Source organism: Enhydra lutris, unplaced genomic scaffold (genome assembly GCF_002288905.1).
Source record: "Enhydra lutris kenyoni isolate GAN:26980312 unplaced genomic scaffold, ASM228890v2 scaffoldscaffold14, whole genome shotgun sequence".
NCBI lineage: Eukaryota > Metazoa > Chordata > Mammalia > Carnivora > Mustelidae > Enhydra > Enhydra lutris.
Window position 1 is genome coordinate 37756379 of NW_019154098.1, and position 15955 is coordinate 37772333.

The following is a 15955-nucleotide window of genomic DNA, read 5'->3' on the forward strand; positions in this document are numbered from 1 at the left end:
TATTTCTCCTTTAAGGTTGCTCTTGGTCTTCATTTAAAAATCTTGTCTGTGGTATAGAACGGAGGACATATAATTCTAGGTAACTAGTCAAAATCCTGCTATAGGAGGGAATTTGCTCATTCAATTAGCATTTATTAAGTACCTAATGTGCCAGCTATTATGCTAGATCCTACGAATAAAAATGTGAATGCAGTACATTGCCCTCCCTCAAGGAGGGAGACACCCATGTAAACAAATATCATGAAATAATATTGATTTGGATCCATGTTCTAACTAGATACAGTTTTGGCACCAAGGAGGGAATGATGCAGAGAGGGTTGCAGGTCAGGGAATTCTCGGCAGGGATAACATTTAAATTGGGTCTTGAGAGTGTTTGCTAGGTGGAAAGCATTCTACCTGGTATGGCAAAATCTTACTAAGCTCACTTTATTATGGCTTAGTCTTACTAAATGTTTACTATCTGCCAGATATTGTTTTAATTCTTTTCATGTAATAATGAATTTATTCTTCAGAAGAATACTATTAGGTCAAAGTTGTTATTCTTGCCACTTTACAGATGAAGAAGCTAAGGCATGGAAGGGTTAAGAAACTTCTAACATCATGTAGCTAATTAAGTGGTAAAGCTGGAATTTGAACCAAGGCATTCTGTTGCTAAAGCTCATGCCCTTAAACACTTAAGTTATGTTCCATCCTCCCCACCCAGCTGTGATTATGGTAATATGCCAAGAAATTGAGATCTAGATTCTTCCCAAATTTTCACAATTCAGAACAATATTTGATTAACCTGTTTAAATTGTTTAAACTGAGACCTTAATGATAGGTAAAAGTTCACTAGGCTAATGATATAGTAGGGCAGAACAATTGGAAAAAAAAAGTTCAATTCTGATTTTTATCCCTTCACTCTCAAAATGAAAACTCCAAAAATTTGTTTTTATTTCACAAGACATATTCCATAATTATAAATCAGGCTCACCAAATAATTATATGTGATATCTTATGAGTGATGGAAAAATATACACTCTTGGTAACATATGAAACATATGTGGTATAAATAGGCATTTTCTGAGGGTATGCTAAATTGAGTTAAAAATGCTAACTTTTGTCTTAATGTAACATTCATATCAAGCTTGTTTCATATATAACTTATTCCAAATTATTTGCAAGATTTTATATGGCCAGCACTCAAATTTTTCTTTCTTTCGTAGTATCATAAGATAACTATAACAATGCCCATCACACAGTGAGTAATTAATAAGTGTTAGCTCATTTCCAGCCTGGAATGACAAGTTCCAAATGTGTTTGCTTCCTAGCAATTTAGAGAACAATGTCTTTGACAACTATGACAATGCCATAATTCAAACTAAGCTACCTCTTTATTTTAAAAAATGATAGCCCCACAACTGTGACATAAAACTGGCTCTTTTTTAATGTATGATCACTAGTTTTAAGGAGGATAATTTAATGGGTTAACTATAAGCGTGCAAATACTAAGAGATACATAATGACATACCTGTCACGGCCAGCATCCTGGTTTTGTTGCCTTTTTGTGCCTCAGTCGCCTTAGAGTAGAAGCAGTTCTTGTTGGAAAAGCTTTTGCATCCACCCTGTCAGTTGAGCTAGGTGCCTGTTTTCAGCGCTTGCCTCGGACCCTGTGTAAGCCTCTACTGTAGCACTTCCTAGCTAGCTCATATTGAAGTTATGTGTTCTCTTGCTTCTCCTCCTGGAAGATTGAGCCTTTAAAGGGCAGGTACTGTCATGGGGCTCAACTGGTAGACAGCAGGCATTCCATATAAATTTGTTCAATGAATGAAAGTAGACATTGAAGCTCTTCCTTTGCCTGGCCGTAGGAGCACTCCAGATTAAGTGAAACATGTTTATATAGGGTATATGCATCAAAGGGTTAGGTTCCTCAAACCCAAGAGAAATCGAAGATATGGTGTTGTTGTTGTTGTTGTTTTTCTAAGATAGCCTTCACATGTTCTAATGCCCTCTTGACCTGTGGCTAAGCAGTATATATTACTGAAAGATATGTTGGCACAATTCTATAAAGTATTCTATGAATGCATTAATGATATATTGTTCTATCTTATCTCCTTGCTCAGGACTTGTGCCATTCACATTGTGATGAGTCCATCATTCACAAGAAGATCATGACTATTATCCACTGCTTTATTAATTCTAGTATTCCACCAGCTTTACAAATTGATATTCCAGTAGAGCAAGCCCAGAAGATTATTGAACACAGGAAGGAGTTAGGACCGTATGTGTTTAGAGAGGCACAGGTAAGAGATGAGGGCATGCAGCTAAGGGTATTTTATTTTTTATTTATTTTTATTTTTATTTTTATTTTTTTTTAGCAGCTAAGCATATTTTAAAATAGATGAACAATCTAGATATCCTTTTAAGGCTTTTGCATTATTCATATTTGACAAGGTTCCAACCTTATTAATACTGGGGTTTATTCTATTTAATTAAAATATTTTCAGGGGTGCCTGGGTGGCTCAGATGGCTAAGTGTCAGGCTCTGCATTTTGGCTCTCAGGTTATGATCTCAGGATCCTGGGGTTGAGCCCTGTGTCGAGTCCATTTCAGATTCTATGCTCAGCAAGAAGTCTGCTTGAGATTCACACTCTCTGTCTGCCCACCCCCTAAAACAGATAGAAAAATCTTTAAAAACTTTTGTATAGGGGCGCCTGGGTGGCTCAGTGGGTTAAGCCGCTGCCTTCGGCTCAGGTCATGATCTCGGAGTCCTGGGATCGAGTCCCGCATCGGGCTCTCTGCTCAGCAGGGAGCCTGCTTTCTCCTGTCTCTCTGCCTGCCTCTCTGCCTGCTTGTGATCTCTGTCTGTCAAATAAATAAATAAAATCTAAAAAAAAAAAAATAAATAAATAAATAAATAAATAAATAAATAAAAACTTTTGTATATTCCCCAGATCATAAGAAACTAGTAACTTATTATTTTGTTGAGACTATATGGCAAATACAATTATTTAAATACTATCCTTGACTCTCCACGATTATCGTTTTTGTTTCTAACTTCTGGAACTCCAGCCAATTCCTCCTTCATTTCCCACCATCCTTATTTCCTTTAGAAAAATCTGCTACCACAAATATGTGGTAAAATATGTGTGTCCCAAGATTTGTGTATTTTTAAAGATTGGAATATTCACATGGCTCATAAAGTAAGTGAGAGGAGATTTAAGTACCCGACCAGCATAAAGTACACAAGCTCATGAAAGGAAAACCATGCCTGTTAACCTGCTCAAGTTACTTCTTTTTAAGATAAATAATAGAAAACAGTGAACATAATTTATTTGCATTTTTAAAAGCCTTTTAGTGATGTTGTTCCTGAAAAATGATTAAGAAAAATAAATTATAATAGAGGTAATAGGGAAGGCTATGTCATGATTTAAGTGATATGAAACAGAGATTTAGGATATGATTGCCCTTGAGCATGGAAAAAAGGCCCTTATTCCTTAACATTCATTTGTGAGCCAGCTGTGTTCTAAGTCCTCTAAGAAACTGAAAATGGACTCCCAATCCAAATTATACATTAAAATAAGTAAAAATATAAAGGAACCGTTGAGGATGTGCTAGAGAGAAGTAGAGAAAACATGGTGCCAGAATTAGAGTATCTGTTAGTGAAAAGAGCTTAGCGAACACTTAGCCTAGCCTAGGTCACTGGCTAACCCAGACCAGGGCTTGCCCATGTAGCTCAAAGACCTTGAGTCTCCAAGGGCTTGTCTGGAGCTGCTTATGTTGGTTGGTTCCGCCATACCAGGGATTGAAGCCAGTAAACTCTACTGGAGTCCTCTAGTCTATGCCTTCTGCTTGATTTCCTAAAATGGAGTCCTGGACATGTCTTTAGAGTCTTTGGAGCATCAGAAAATAAGAGAATCTTTGTAGTCCTCACCCCACCAAACTGGGGATTCCTCCTGCATTTCCTAAGGAAGCTCAGAGAATAGCATCACCTTCTACCCAGGTGTGCAAGCCAAAGATCTGATTGCCATCTTTATGTCTTCCCTTTCCTTTATTCCTTTACCCCCATATCTGCAGTCCCTAAAATTTATCCATTGGTCTCTTTGTTATCTGTCATCCTATCTACTTTTCTCTGACTCCGTGCCATTACCTCAGCTCACATCTGCAATACTTCACATTAACTGCCAAACGTGCCTCTGGGCTCTCTCAAAACCATTTAACTCACTGCAGACGGAGCCACCTTTCTCAAAATGTCTATCTGATCATGTCGCTTCTCTGCTTTCTATTTCAGTTACTCCCTACTGTCCTCAGCATGAAGACCATCTTCATTTATCTCTCTAGGCATATCTCTTACCACTCCATGCTACCTAACCCCCAGTCTTCCTGACATTTCTATAGTTCCACAGACAAGACTCACTCTCTTCCCTCCTGAGTTTTTTGCATTATCATCTCTCCCCTGTGCTTCTGTAAGATCCTGTGTATGTCTCTGTTTATCACAGAAAACTGAAAATGCCTATTTTCATGCTGACTTTCCCACTAGATTGTAAGGTGTTTGAGGGTAGGGAATGTTTCTTATTTACCCTTGTGGCCCAAATCCTGGCACAGAATAGGCATTTTTGAACACATAGATGACTGAACATGAGAAGTGATCATTTGTGACAGAAAGGAGTAAGATCAAATTGGAAATGAGAGCAAACTTGAGTGAAAGGGCTGCATAGTAGATTTAAAAACCTGTAGCCTGTTCTGGTATTGTTAGCAGTTTAGCCTCTGCCTGTCCCCCACCTACACCCCTAATAGCTGGGTGCAAAACTTTTAAAGTTTTCTTCATCCAGCCAAATTTTCACTGGCCCTTTTTATTCATACTAAAGCCATTGCCCATCTCCTGCCAGTGAGCAAAGTAGCTCTAAAATTATTAAAACCTTTTGTTACATACAGTTTGATTTCTTTTAAGGTTCTGGAGACACGGGGTAATTTTCATGATTAGCACATATATTATTAACCTAAAATTGTAATTGCAACTTTTAGGAATAGAGCAGTTTTATGTCTCCTATTGAAAATTTGTGTTCTACTTGTGTGACTTGTACTGGAAGACTTTCTAGATTGAAGTCAATGTATTTGAGAACTAGGAATGACTCAGGTTTTGGAGGATAACTGAGATTTAGGGTCAATAGTTGGTAAATAGAGGAGGAAGAGGGAGAGTATTTAAGTTTAAGAAGTTCGCATAAAAACCACCATAATCCCTTGACATTGGAGCAGGGACTTACTTAAATAAAGACGTGGCAGGTAAATGTAAATGAAATTTTTTAAAAAGCCTATATTTCATCAAATAAAGGATCTTTAGCTTTTGTATTCAAAATACCAAGAGGCTACAGAATTCAATGATAAAACTGTCTTTTTTTTTTCCCCTTAATTTAAATTCAGTTAGCCAACATATACTTGGCTACATCATTAGTTTTTGGTGTAGGGCTCAAGGATTCATTAGTTGCATATAAACTGTATTTTAAAAGGAGTAAATAATTTTACAATTACTGATAATATCTGTGTACAGAAAAAAGGAATAATGAAATATACCAACCAGTTGAGGACTCTTGATCACTGCAGTGCTTGCTTTTTAAAAAATTCCTCCTTTCCCCTGAAGAGTTGGCTTGGAGCCTAATGGGATGGTTCATTTTTCTCCGGGGCATTAGGTAAAGGTCATTCCCAGCAACAAGATGTTGGGCTTGATCTGATGTGGCAAGTCCTACCTTCTTGGAAGTAATATATGCCTCTGGAACTAATGGAAATATTTGGCATGGGAATTTGAGCAACAATTCTTATCTCTATAAATATCACAATTAATCACTTAATGTAGAATGTGCTCGTAGAAAGCATTTGTCCAGGATACCACCCTGCTTTTTAAATGTTACTTTTCTTGCTCTCACATAAAAGAGATTATATCATTTAAAAGTTACTCAAGATTTATTCTTAGATCTGCAGCTTTGTTTAAGAGCTTTTCCAGAGGTATTTCCTTTCTCTAAAAGAAAGAAAAGGGGGGGCAGGCAGAGAGGAGTTCCTCTTGATGGACCGAATATTTGGAATACTTGCATAAAACAGCAGAGTGTGTGGCAGATCAACTAGTGTATCTTTTAAAAGAAGACATAAATTTCTTATTTGAAAAGACCTAATGGATTCTTTATTAATACAATCAATTGGTTAGGGAAACATAAAGAATAAAGTAACTTTTAAGTGTATTTTTTTTTAAGAAAGACTTCTCATTGGTAGTAAAAAACATTGATCATAAGCATGTGCTGAGCTAAACTATACCAAGATGTCTGGAGACAATAAGTTGGAGGAAACATGCTGTATATTAAAGATAGAATAGTTAATCCATTATTATGGTGAATTAGAGTTTAAATCAGTACATTTGTATGAAATTGTAACCTGAGACATTGTTTTTTATACAGATGACAATTTTTGGGCTTCTATTTAAATTTTGGCCTCAGTTTTGTGAGTTTAGGAGGAACTTAACTGATGAAAAAATTATGAGTGTTTTAGAGAGGAGACAAGAATATAATAAGCAGAAAAAAAAATTGGCAGTCATAGAAGACGAAAAATTTGCAAAGGTAAGACAAGACTCATTTTGAGTTGAACCATACTTTCATTTTTTATTTTTTAGTTATTTTTTTCTTATGGTTTGAATCATACTTTTAAAAGGTATGTGATGTGTGTGAATTTATAGAAGAATTTGGGCCAGGGGAAAATGCAGAGATGTTATAGAATACAGATTTTAGTGGCTTTAATCCTTTATAAAGGTTTCAGCCTTCGTTGTGAAATTTTCAAAATTCATCTCAAATATCACCTCTTCCCTGTGGAAGCTTCGTTGACCCTGATAGGCAACACAAGCAGCTCACATTTATGTAGTAGCATTCCTAACTCTCTTGGAGAATGCTTTCTATAGCCTCATGAACAAGTTTTTTCATGTGTCATCCTCACAGGACTGATTCCCAAAGATAGTATCTGTCTTGTGCATTTGTGTATCATAGCACATAGACCAGTGTCCAGCACATGTTCAGTTATTAATCACTGTTTACTGAGTAAATCAGGAATAAAAAAATGAATGAATGAAAAGATGTCATGAACTCATGGCAAAGCATTTTCAGTATTAAAACTACAGTATGATACATTCATTGTGAAATTTATAAATATGAATTATAAATTGCCCAACCTGCCTATTTGTCTGTTAGTCTGTCCATTTATTCATCCATTCATCTGTCTATCCTTATATTTATCCATTTTCTTTGAATTGAAGAAGGGTAAAGGCTCCCAACTAATGTGTTTTATTTATTTATAAGCTTATGCTTATTCTATTTTTAAAAAGAAATTTAAAAGTTATTGAAAGATGCAGAAGTAATATAATAATGCTCATATATACACAGGTCAAAGTAAACACTGCTAACATTTTGCCTCATTTGTGTTTTTTTTTTTCTCTCTAAAATATTGCAGAAAGAGTAAATCCTACAGAAAGAGCAAATTCTCTTAATCCCAGTTCTGAATTCTATTACCCTCCCTATTCCCAAGAACAACCACTAAGCTTGGGCTATATTCTTCCAGATCTTTTTAAAGATAGTGTCTTATGCATGTATGTATACAGTTTTATAAAAAATATAGAGAACTATAGAGGTTCTCAAAAAACTGCCAAACTCCTCCAAAGCTGCAGAGGCAGCTTGCTCTGTTTTGATATTTGTATGGTGTATCTTTTTCTATTCAAATATACAGGATAGAGTTGGGTCATGGTGGTTTTGTAAAAACTCCATTCTGCTAATCTTCTGTCTTTTAATTGGTGTATTTAGTCTCTTTATCTTTAGTGTAGTTTTTTATATGTTAGTTAAGTCTTCCATTTTATTTCTTGTTTTGATTGTTCCTTCTGTTTTTCATTTTATTCTGTTTCCTTTGTCTGCATTTCTGTGGATTACTTGTCTATTTCTTAGAATTTTATTTGGGTGTATCTTTGCTTAGATGTTTTAGTGGTTGCTTTAGATATTACATTATAGATATGTGATTTTTCCCAGTCAATTAGTGTTGACATTTTACCAGTTTGAGTAGAGTCTAGGAATTACTCTCCCCCTTTAAGTCTTTTTCCCTCACCTGTTTATATTTATTTTAAATATTTCCTCAACCTATACTGAGAACCACATCAAACCACATCACTATTACTGGTGGTTGAGGAAAATATAAGTCATTTCAAAATGAGCAGAAAATGACAGGTGATATCTATATAAAGCCATCATAAGAATAAAACAAAATGAAAACTCTGACATTTTATAATTTTTGCCTCAACCCTCAAACATAAATGAGGAAACTCAAAGAAAGAAGAAAAGTCTATTCTATTAACCCATACTTTTGCTCTTTCAATTTTTCTTCCTTCTTGATGCTCCAAGAGCTGTTATTTTATTCTTTCTTTTCCCTATAGATAAGGTATTGTTTCTCACATACCACTTTCCTTTTTTTTTAACCTTTTTTTAAAATTTTTTAATTTCTTTTCAGCATAACAGTATTCATTGTTTTTTGCACCACACCCAATGCTCCATGCAATCCGTGCCCTCTCTAATACCCACCGCCTGGTTCCCCCAACCTCCCACCACCCGCCCCTTCAAAACCCTCAGATTGTTTTTCAGAGTCCATAGTCTCTCATGGTTCACCTCCCCTTCCAATTTCCCTCAACTCCCTCCTCCTCTCCATCTCCCCTTGTCCTCCATGCCATTTGTTATGCTCTACAAATAAGTCAAACCATATGATAATTGACTCTCTCTGCTTGACTTATTTCACTCAGCATAATCTCTTCCAGTCTCGTCCATGTTGCTACAAAAGTTGGGTATTCATCCTTTCTGATGGAGGCATAATACTCCATAGTGTATATGGACCACATCTTCCTTATCCATTCGTCCGTTGAAGGGCATCTTGGTTCTTTCCACAGTTTGGCGACCGTGGCCATTGCTGCTATAAACATTGGGGTACAGATGGCCCTTCTTTTCACTACATCTGTATCTTTGGGGTAGATACCCAGTAGTGCAATTGCAGGGTCATAGGGAAGCTCTATTTTTAATTTCTTGAGGAATCTCCACACTGTTCTCCAAAGTGGCTGCACCAACTTGCATTCCCACCAACAGTGTAAGAGGGTTCCCCTTTCTCCACTTCCTCTCCAACACATGTTGTTTCCTGTCTTGCTAATTTTGGCCATTCTAACTGGTGTTAGGTGGTATCTCAATGTGGTTTTAATTTGGATCTCCCTGATGGCTAGTGAGGATGAACATTTTTTCATGTGTGTGATAGCCATTTGTATGTCTTCATTGGAGAAGTGTCTGTTCATATCTTCTGCCCATTTTTTGATATGATTGTCTGTTTTGTGTGTGTTGAGTTTGAGGAGTTCTTTATAGATCCTGGATATCAACCTTTTGTCTGTACTGTCATTTGCAAATATCTTCTCCCATTCCGTGGGTTGCCTCTTTGTTTTGTTGACTGTTTCCTTTGCTGTGCAGAAGCTTTTGATCTTGATGAAGTCCCAAAAGTTCATCTTCGCTTTTGTTTCCTTTGCCTTTGGAGACATATCTTGAAAGCTGTGGCTGATATCAAAGAGGTTACTGCCTATGTTCTCCTCTAGGATTCTGATGGATTCCTGTCTCACATTGAGGTCTTTTATCCATTTTGAGTTTATTGTTGTGTACGATGTAAGAGAATGGTCAAGTTTCATTCTTCTACATATAGCTGCCCAGTTTTCCCAGCACCATTTATTGAAGAGACTGTCTTTTTTCCACTGTATATTTTTTCCTGTTTTGTTGAAGATTATTTGACCATAGAGTTGAGGGTCCATACCTGGGCTCTCTACTCTGTTCCACTGGTTTATGTGTCTGTTTTTATGCCAATACCATGCTGTCTTGGTGATCACAGCTTTGTAGTAAAGCTTGAAATCAGGTAACGTGATGCCCCCAGTTTTATTTTTTTTTTTTCAACATTTCCTTAGTGATTCTGCTCTCTTCTGATTCCATACAAATTTTAGGATTATTTGCTCTAGCTCTTTGAAAAATACCGGTGGAATTTTGATCGGAATGGCATTAAAAGTATAGATTGCTCTAGGCAGTATAGACATTTTAACAATGTTTATTCTTCCGATCCAAGAGCATGGAATGGTTTTCCATCTTTTTGTGTCTTCTTCAATTTCTTTCATGAGTGTTCTGTAGTTCCTCGAGTACAGTTCCTTTACCTCTTTGGTTAGGTTTACTCCCAGGTATCTTATGGTTCTTGGTGCTATAGTAAATGGAATCGATTTTCTAATTTCCCTTTCTGTATTTTCATTGTTAGTGTATAAGAAAGCCACTGATTTCTGTACATTGACTTTGTATCCTGCCACGTTGCTGAATTGCTATATGAGTTCTAGTAGTTTGGGGGTGGAGTCTTTTGGGCTTTCCATATAAAGAATCATCACATACCACTTTCAAGATTTTTTCTTTGTCTTTAGTTTTCAGAATTTGATTATGATATGTCTTGTGTGGATTTCTTTGGATTTGTGTTGAGGATTGATCGGTTCTTGAGTTTATTGGTTTATGTTTTTGCTAAGTTTTGGGTGGGGATTTATATACATATTGTATATGTGTGTGCATGTATATGTATATATAAATCTTTTGATCCAATATATATGATTTATATACATATTATATATCATTTATATACATTTACATGGATCAGAAATAGAGTGTACATAAATAATATGTGTTTAAATCCCCTATCCAATCAAATTTCTTCTCCCTTGACTACCTTGTACCTTCACTTTTGAGAGACTTTTATCTTTTTCTTCTGTCTTCTTTTAAGTTCAGTGAACTGTCATTTTATATTTCCTTTTTATATTTTTGGTCTACTTCTGGACTGACTTTCTGCATTTATGGTTTGGGGTATTATTTCATATATGCAAATATTTTTATAGGAATAGTTTGTTTTATGGTTTTCCTCTGATTCATGACTGAATTTCTTGGACAGTACTGTCAGCAACTGAAATATGTACACAGCATCATTTATAATAATAAAAAATTTTTAATGACTTAAGTTTCTAATAGCAGGCATTGATTGAATTATCTATGGTACATACTTTCACTAGATTACTATTCACCTGTTGATGTGATGGTATATATATATTTTTTTAATCATTCAGGATTCGAGTGCATAGAACAGTTCACTGGAAATGATGATGTATTCATTTCATCATCCAAATATTCGGGTGTATACTATATGTTGTATGGTAGGGATACTGGTGGTTGATACAAAGACCCTCCCCTTTATATTCCCATTCTATATTTATTAACATAGAAGCATTTTCACAACATTTAACGTGAAAAGGATATTTCAGCAGAGGACATATAGTGTGATCCCATTTGCATGAAATTTAGATAATAAAAAATAAATATTAAAATTATAGATTATATCTATATCTTTCCCTGATGAGAAGTTTGGATGTATGTTTATGAAAATATTCACAAGGGTTTTTCTTAGATGCCAGAATTTGGGAGTGATTTTTATGTTCTTCATAATTTATTATTTATTTCAAAATATTTTATGTTAGTATGAAAGAAAATTAAAGAGTTCATGAATTATGTCACAGTAGTAATATTGACTTGATGAAACCACAGGTATGGTACTCAACACAAAATATTTTTTCATCTGATGTTATGACTCCTTTACTGTAAGTTTATACTAATATCGTGTTAATCCCTTTTTTGGAATAACTTCATTTAATATAATTACAGGATGGACTCAGACAATATGCAAGTTCTTCAGCATCTGCTATCAAAACAGTTACTCTAGCCACTGACCCAGTTTTAGGCCTACAAGCATATGGTCGACAGGTAAGCAGTCAAGGTGTCTCCAGATACCACTTCTTCTTTCGAGCATTGGATAGTAGAATGCAGTCACTCAGTTATTCTCCAATAGTAGAGGTGTGCTTGTTTGCAAATGAAGGTAACTAACAAATCATTGGACACTACATCAAAAACTAATGATGTACTATACACTGGCTCACTGAACATAATAAAAAAAAAAGAAAATGAAGGTAAACTTGTATTAGGAGAGGTTGGAAGGGATTTTCCATGAGCTTTCAGAGAACATTAAAATTTCAGCTCATCTTGGACAATATAATCAATGAAAATACTTTCTGATACATACGAAGAAGATTTAAGAGGCAGAAGTTGAAATGACTCTTATTGGAAAAGGGAAAAAATTAGGCAGATAGAGAACAAGGTAGAATACATTTGGTTGATACATTCTTGGGTTTAAAAAAAGAAAGAAAAACATCAAAGGCTTAATGTCAATTTTTTTTTAAGATTTTATGTATTTGAGAGAGAGAGTGTAAGAGAGAGCATGAAAGGGGGAAGGTCAGAGGGAGAAGCAGACTCCCCATGGAGCTGGGAGCCAGATGCGGGACTTGATCCCAGGACCCTGGGATCATGACCTGAGCCGAAGGCAGCAGCTTACCCCACTGAGCCACCCAGGCGTCCCTTAAGGTCAATTTTTTAATTCTTTGAAGTGGTCATAAAATTGGCCAGTAAATGACCATCAACAATACCTTCACAGTTTTATGTTTATATTCACATTTATAACTTGTACATTAATATCACTTTTATGACATTTCATAAATTCGTGTCTATTTTTTAATGTTTTGTGTCAAAAGCATTTGTGTCTTAGGATAACACTAGTCCAAGAAACAATTCGGCATTTAGGAATGTCAAATAAATTCAGCCACTCAGCTAAGATAACTGATAGACTATAAAACTATTTTTTTTTATTGAGAAGAAGGGAGATGTCCATATTTTGAAAAAGGTAACATCTAAAAGTGTGTGGTATGTAATAATGCCATTTGGAAGAACATTCATTAGCAAATAACTAGCATTAAATCTCAGAAACACCATGTAAAAATAAAGGGGGAAATGTGGAATTTGTAATAACAGGCTTCTAATTTCACTATCATTTACAAGTCAGTGTTACCTGGAAACCTGAAAAAAAAAATCACAGAATTTGCTTTGAGGCTGTTTCTTTATCTGTTAAAAGGAGAAAGGGGAGAGAGAAGGGAATGATGATGATGATGGTGATGATCTCTTGTCATATATCTTAAGAGTTTTGTAAGAAATCTTAAAAGCTTTTGGAAACCAAAGGCATTCCATAAATGTAAATTATTATTGTTGTTATTATTGAAGAAATCCATGTGAATTATTCCAGCAATTGGTAGAGTAATAATACACTTCCATTTTGCAAGTGTGGATGCTCTGTATATACATTTGTTCAGATAGATTTTGCACATTTAAGAATTGTCATTAATCCAAATGTAAAATACCCTCCCCAAACTTGGATCTCACTTAAGCATCTAAATTCACAGGGGCACCTGGGTGGCTCAGTGGGTTAAACCTCTGCCTTTGGCTCAGGTCATTATCCCAGGGTCCTGGGATCGAGCCCCGCATCGGATTCTTTGCTAGGCAGGGAGCCTGCTTCCCCCTCTCTCTCTGCCTGCCTCTCTGCCTACTTGTGATTCTGTCTGTTAAATAAATAAATAAAATCTTAAAAAAAAAGCATCTAAGTTCACAATCAAATTGAATATAAAATGTAGGTGCCTGCATAGCTGTCAAGAAATCCATAAAACTTCGCAACATTGATTCATTAAGAAATAGTTGTAACACATATAGTTATGGCACATCATTGAATAGTTATATTCAATGATCTGTTATTGAAGTTTGTTATCTTCAATAAAAGGTTTAAATGAAGAGGCTTATGAAAGCCATTTTACCTTCAGTTTATTTCCTGGTGCAAACATTTCCAAGATTAAGTTTGAAAATTGTCTTTCTAGCCAACCTGGTGCTACTCCAAGTACATAGAAGCCTTAGAACAGGAAAGGGTTCTTCTTAAAATTCAAGAAGAGATGGAAAAAAAGTTATTTACAGGTAATGTTTGCTTTTTGCCTACAGGGTTGTTTGGTTACCTTCTACCATGGATTAGTTCTAGAGGATTTTGCTGATGATTACTTCTTTCTCTTATTTTTGGACAGCCACATCATCTTTCACAAATTTTAAGACTCCTGCCTCAGCTCTGTCTTTCAAAAAGACCGTATCTTCCCACAACATCCAGAGTGAGTTTCCAGCAATAGTCTACCTGCCGTTCTTTCTTCCTTCTTAGGAATCCAGCCTTCCAGGAGGCCATTAGCACAGAGACAGCAAGAAGGGATGAAGACTGCCTCCCTCCCGCCTGACTCACAGCTTAGGAGAACTTCTGTATATGTGTGTGCGTGCATGCGTGCGTGTGTGCGTGTGTGCATGTGTGTGTGTGTTCTGTCTCCCTTTCTGTTTTTTCTCCTCTGCTGAGAACTTAACCATCCCATTTTCAAAGTGACAGTACTCATGTGGGTATAATCTATTGCTACCAAATGCAAGGTAAGTCACACACTGAAAGTTGTTCAGTGCCATACACATCCCTCTGACACACGCGCTCACGCACATACACACACCATGCAGGCACCACACACACGTGCACACACATCCTGCTAACAAACTGATGGGAAGGAATGAGCACATTGTGTCCCTTCCAAGAGGCCCCGTCCTCTGAAAAGGAAAGCTTCAGGGCATGACCATTTATTGCTTCTATTTACACCTTCTCTGTTCTTTTCTTCCACAAAGAACAACAGAAGATGTGGCTCTAGCTCAGTTTCCCCAGGTTTTCTCCAGCAGAGTTTTTCCAAGCTCCATCTCCCCAAGTTGGGAATACAAGAAGAAACAAAAAACAAAGAACTGGAAATCAAGCCCAGTCCTTCTCTCCTGCAGAGACTGATAGGATCCTACAGTTGGGACTGGCTGCTAATTGAAAGACGTCAGTGCCTTTACAAAGTAGCACAGTAATATAGTGTAGCCCATGTGTGACCCGTGGAACCAGTATTTGAAGAACCCAGTAAAGGTCCTGTTTCTCTTTTCTTCTACCTTCCTGATTAGCTTTTTGTGGATTTTGGTTTTCTGGTTCTTGGGAGGGTTTGATGAGCAGGCCTTTATGCTCTTAGCTGGTTCATCTTTTTTCTCTCAGTTTATCCTAGCCACTGCACCTTTCTGCAAGTTCCCCAAACCCTTAGACTACCCTCAGAGTGTCTCAACCTGGAGGGTTTGCTGACCTGTCTGTTCATTTTTGGGGGGATCCTTATTACAACTCTTAGCAAGTTTTTTTGTTTGTTTTCGAGTTAGATTTTCCATAGCTGTTTATGTTTTCAACCATTTATTTTTCTCTTGCAGGAATCCCTTAAACCAAATTTAACTGATATGGAAGCTCAAGTGATTTATTGATGGCCTGCTTTAGAGCAAGCCTACCATCTAAATAAAGTTTGGCATTTGTACTCTCATAGTTTTAAAATGATATCTATTCTGTACACATGACATATGAGACCATAAAATTTTTAAAAAACTTATTTAGGATAAAATGACTTCCATCTAGGTTAGAAGAATCAAAATGGTTTGCTAATCACTGAACTTAAGAAAGTCCCACGTTATGCTCCTTGGGTAATCTTCCAGTAAATATCCTTGGAGCATTTACTCTCTTTCGTTAGCAGACATAATCAGCAGCGGGCTAGGGGCAAATATTCCAAGCAGGACATTCACCCAAAACATAAAGACAAGTGACTTCGAGCCCCATCCCTTTCCCCAGCTCCAAAGGAACCTTACATTAAAGCAGTGGTTCTTAAATGCAGACTTTCGTGTGTGTAACTGTCACCTGTGGCATTTGCCCACAGGGCAGATTTCTGGGCTCTCCCTCCGAGAGTCTGATTCAGTAGGTCTTGGGCAGAACCCATGAGTCTCCCTCCTTTAACAGACATCCTAGGGGATTCTGATAGATGAGCTCTGCGGATCACTCTTTGCAATGAATGTGAGGGTAAAAAAGAGGAACTTGAAATGGCAAAAGCCCCCCTACTAACTGGAGTCACACGTGAATCA

General features: G+C 36.5%; 1 protein-coding gene across 1 annotated transcript in view; it reads left to right on the top strand.

Moving 5' to 3' along the window:
* The window catches only part of LOC111146491 (regulator of G protein signaling 22), a 120693-nt gene extending 105810 nt beyond the window's left edge, over nt 1-14883 (top strand). Inside the window, 6 exon segments of the mRNA XM_022502038.1 lie at nt 2103-2282; nt 6422-6580; nt 11750-11848; nt 13837-13930; nt 14035-14115; nt 14804-14883. Coding sequence (XP_022357746.1) covers nt 2103-2282; nt 6422-6580; nt 11750-11848; nt 13837-13930; nt 14035-14115; nt 14804-14883 — 693 coding nt within the window.
* The last annotated feature ends 1072 nt before the right edge of the window (nt 14884-15955 follow it).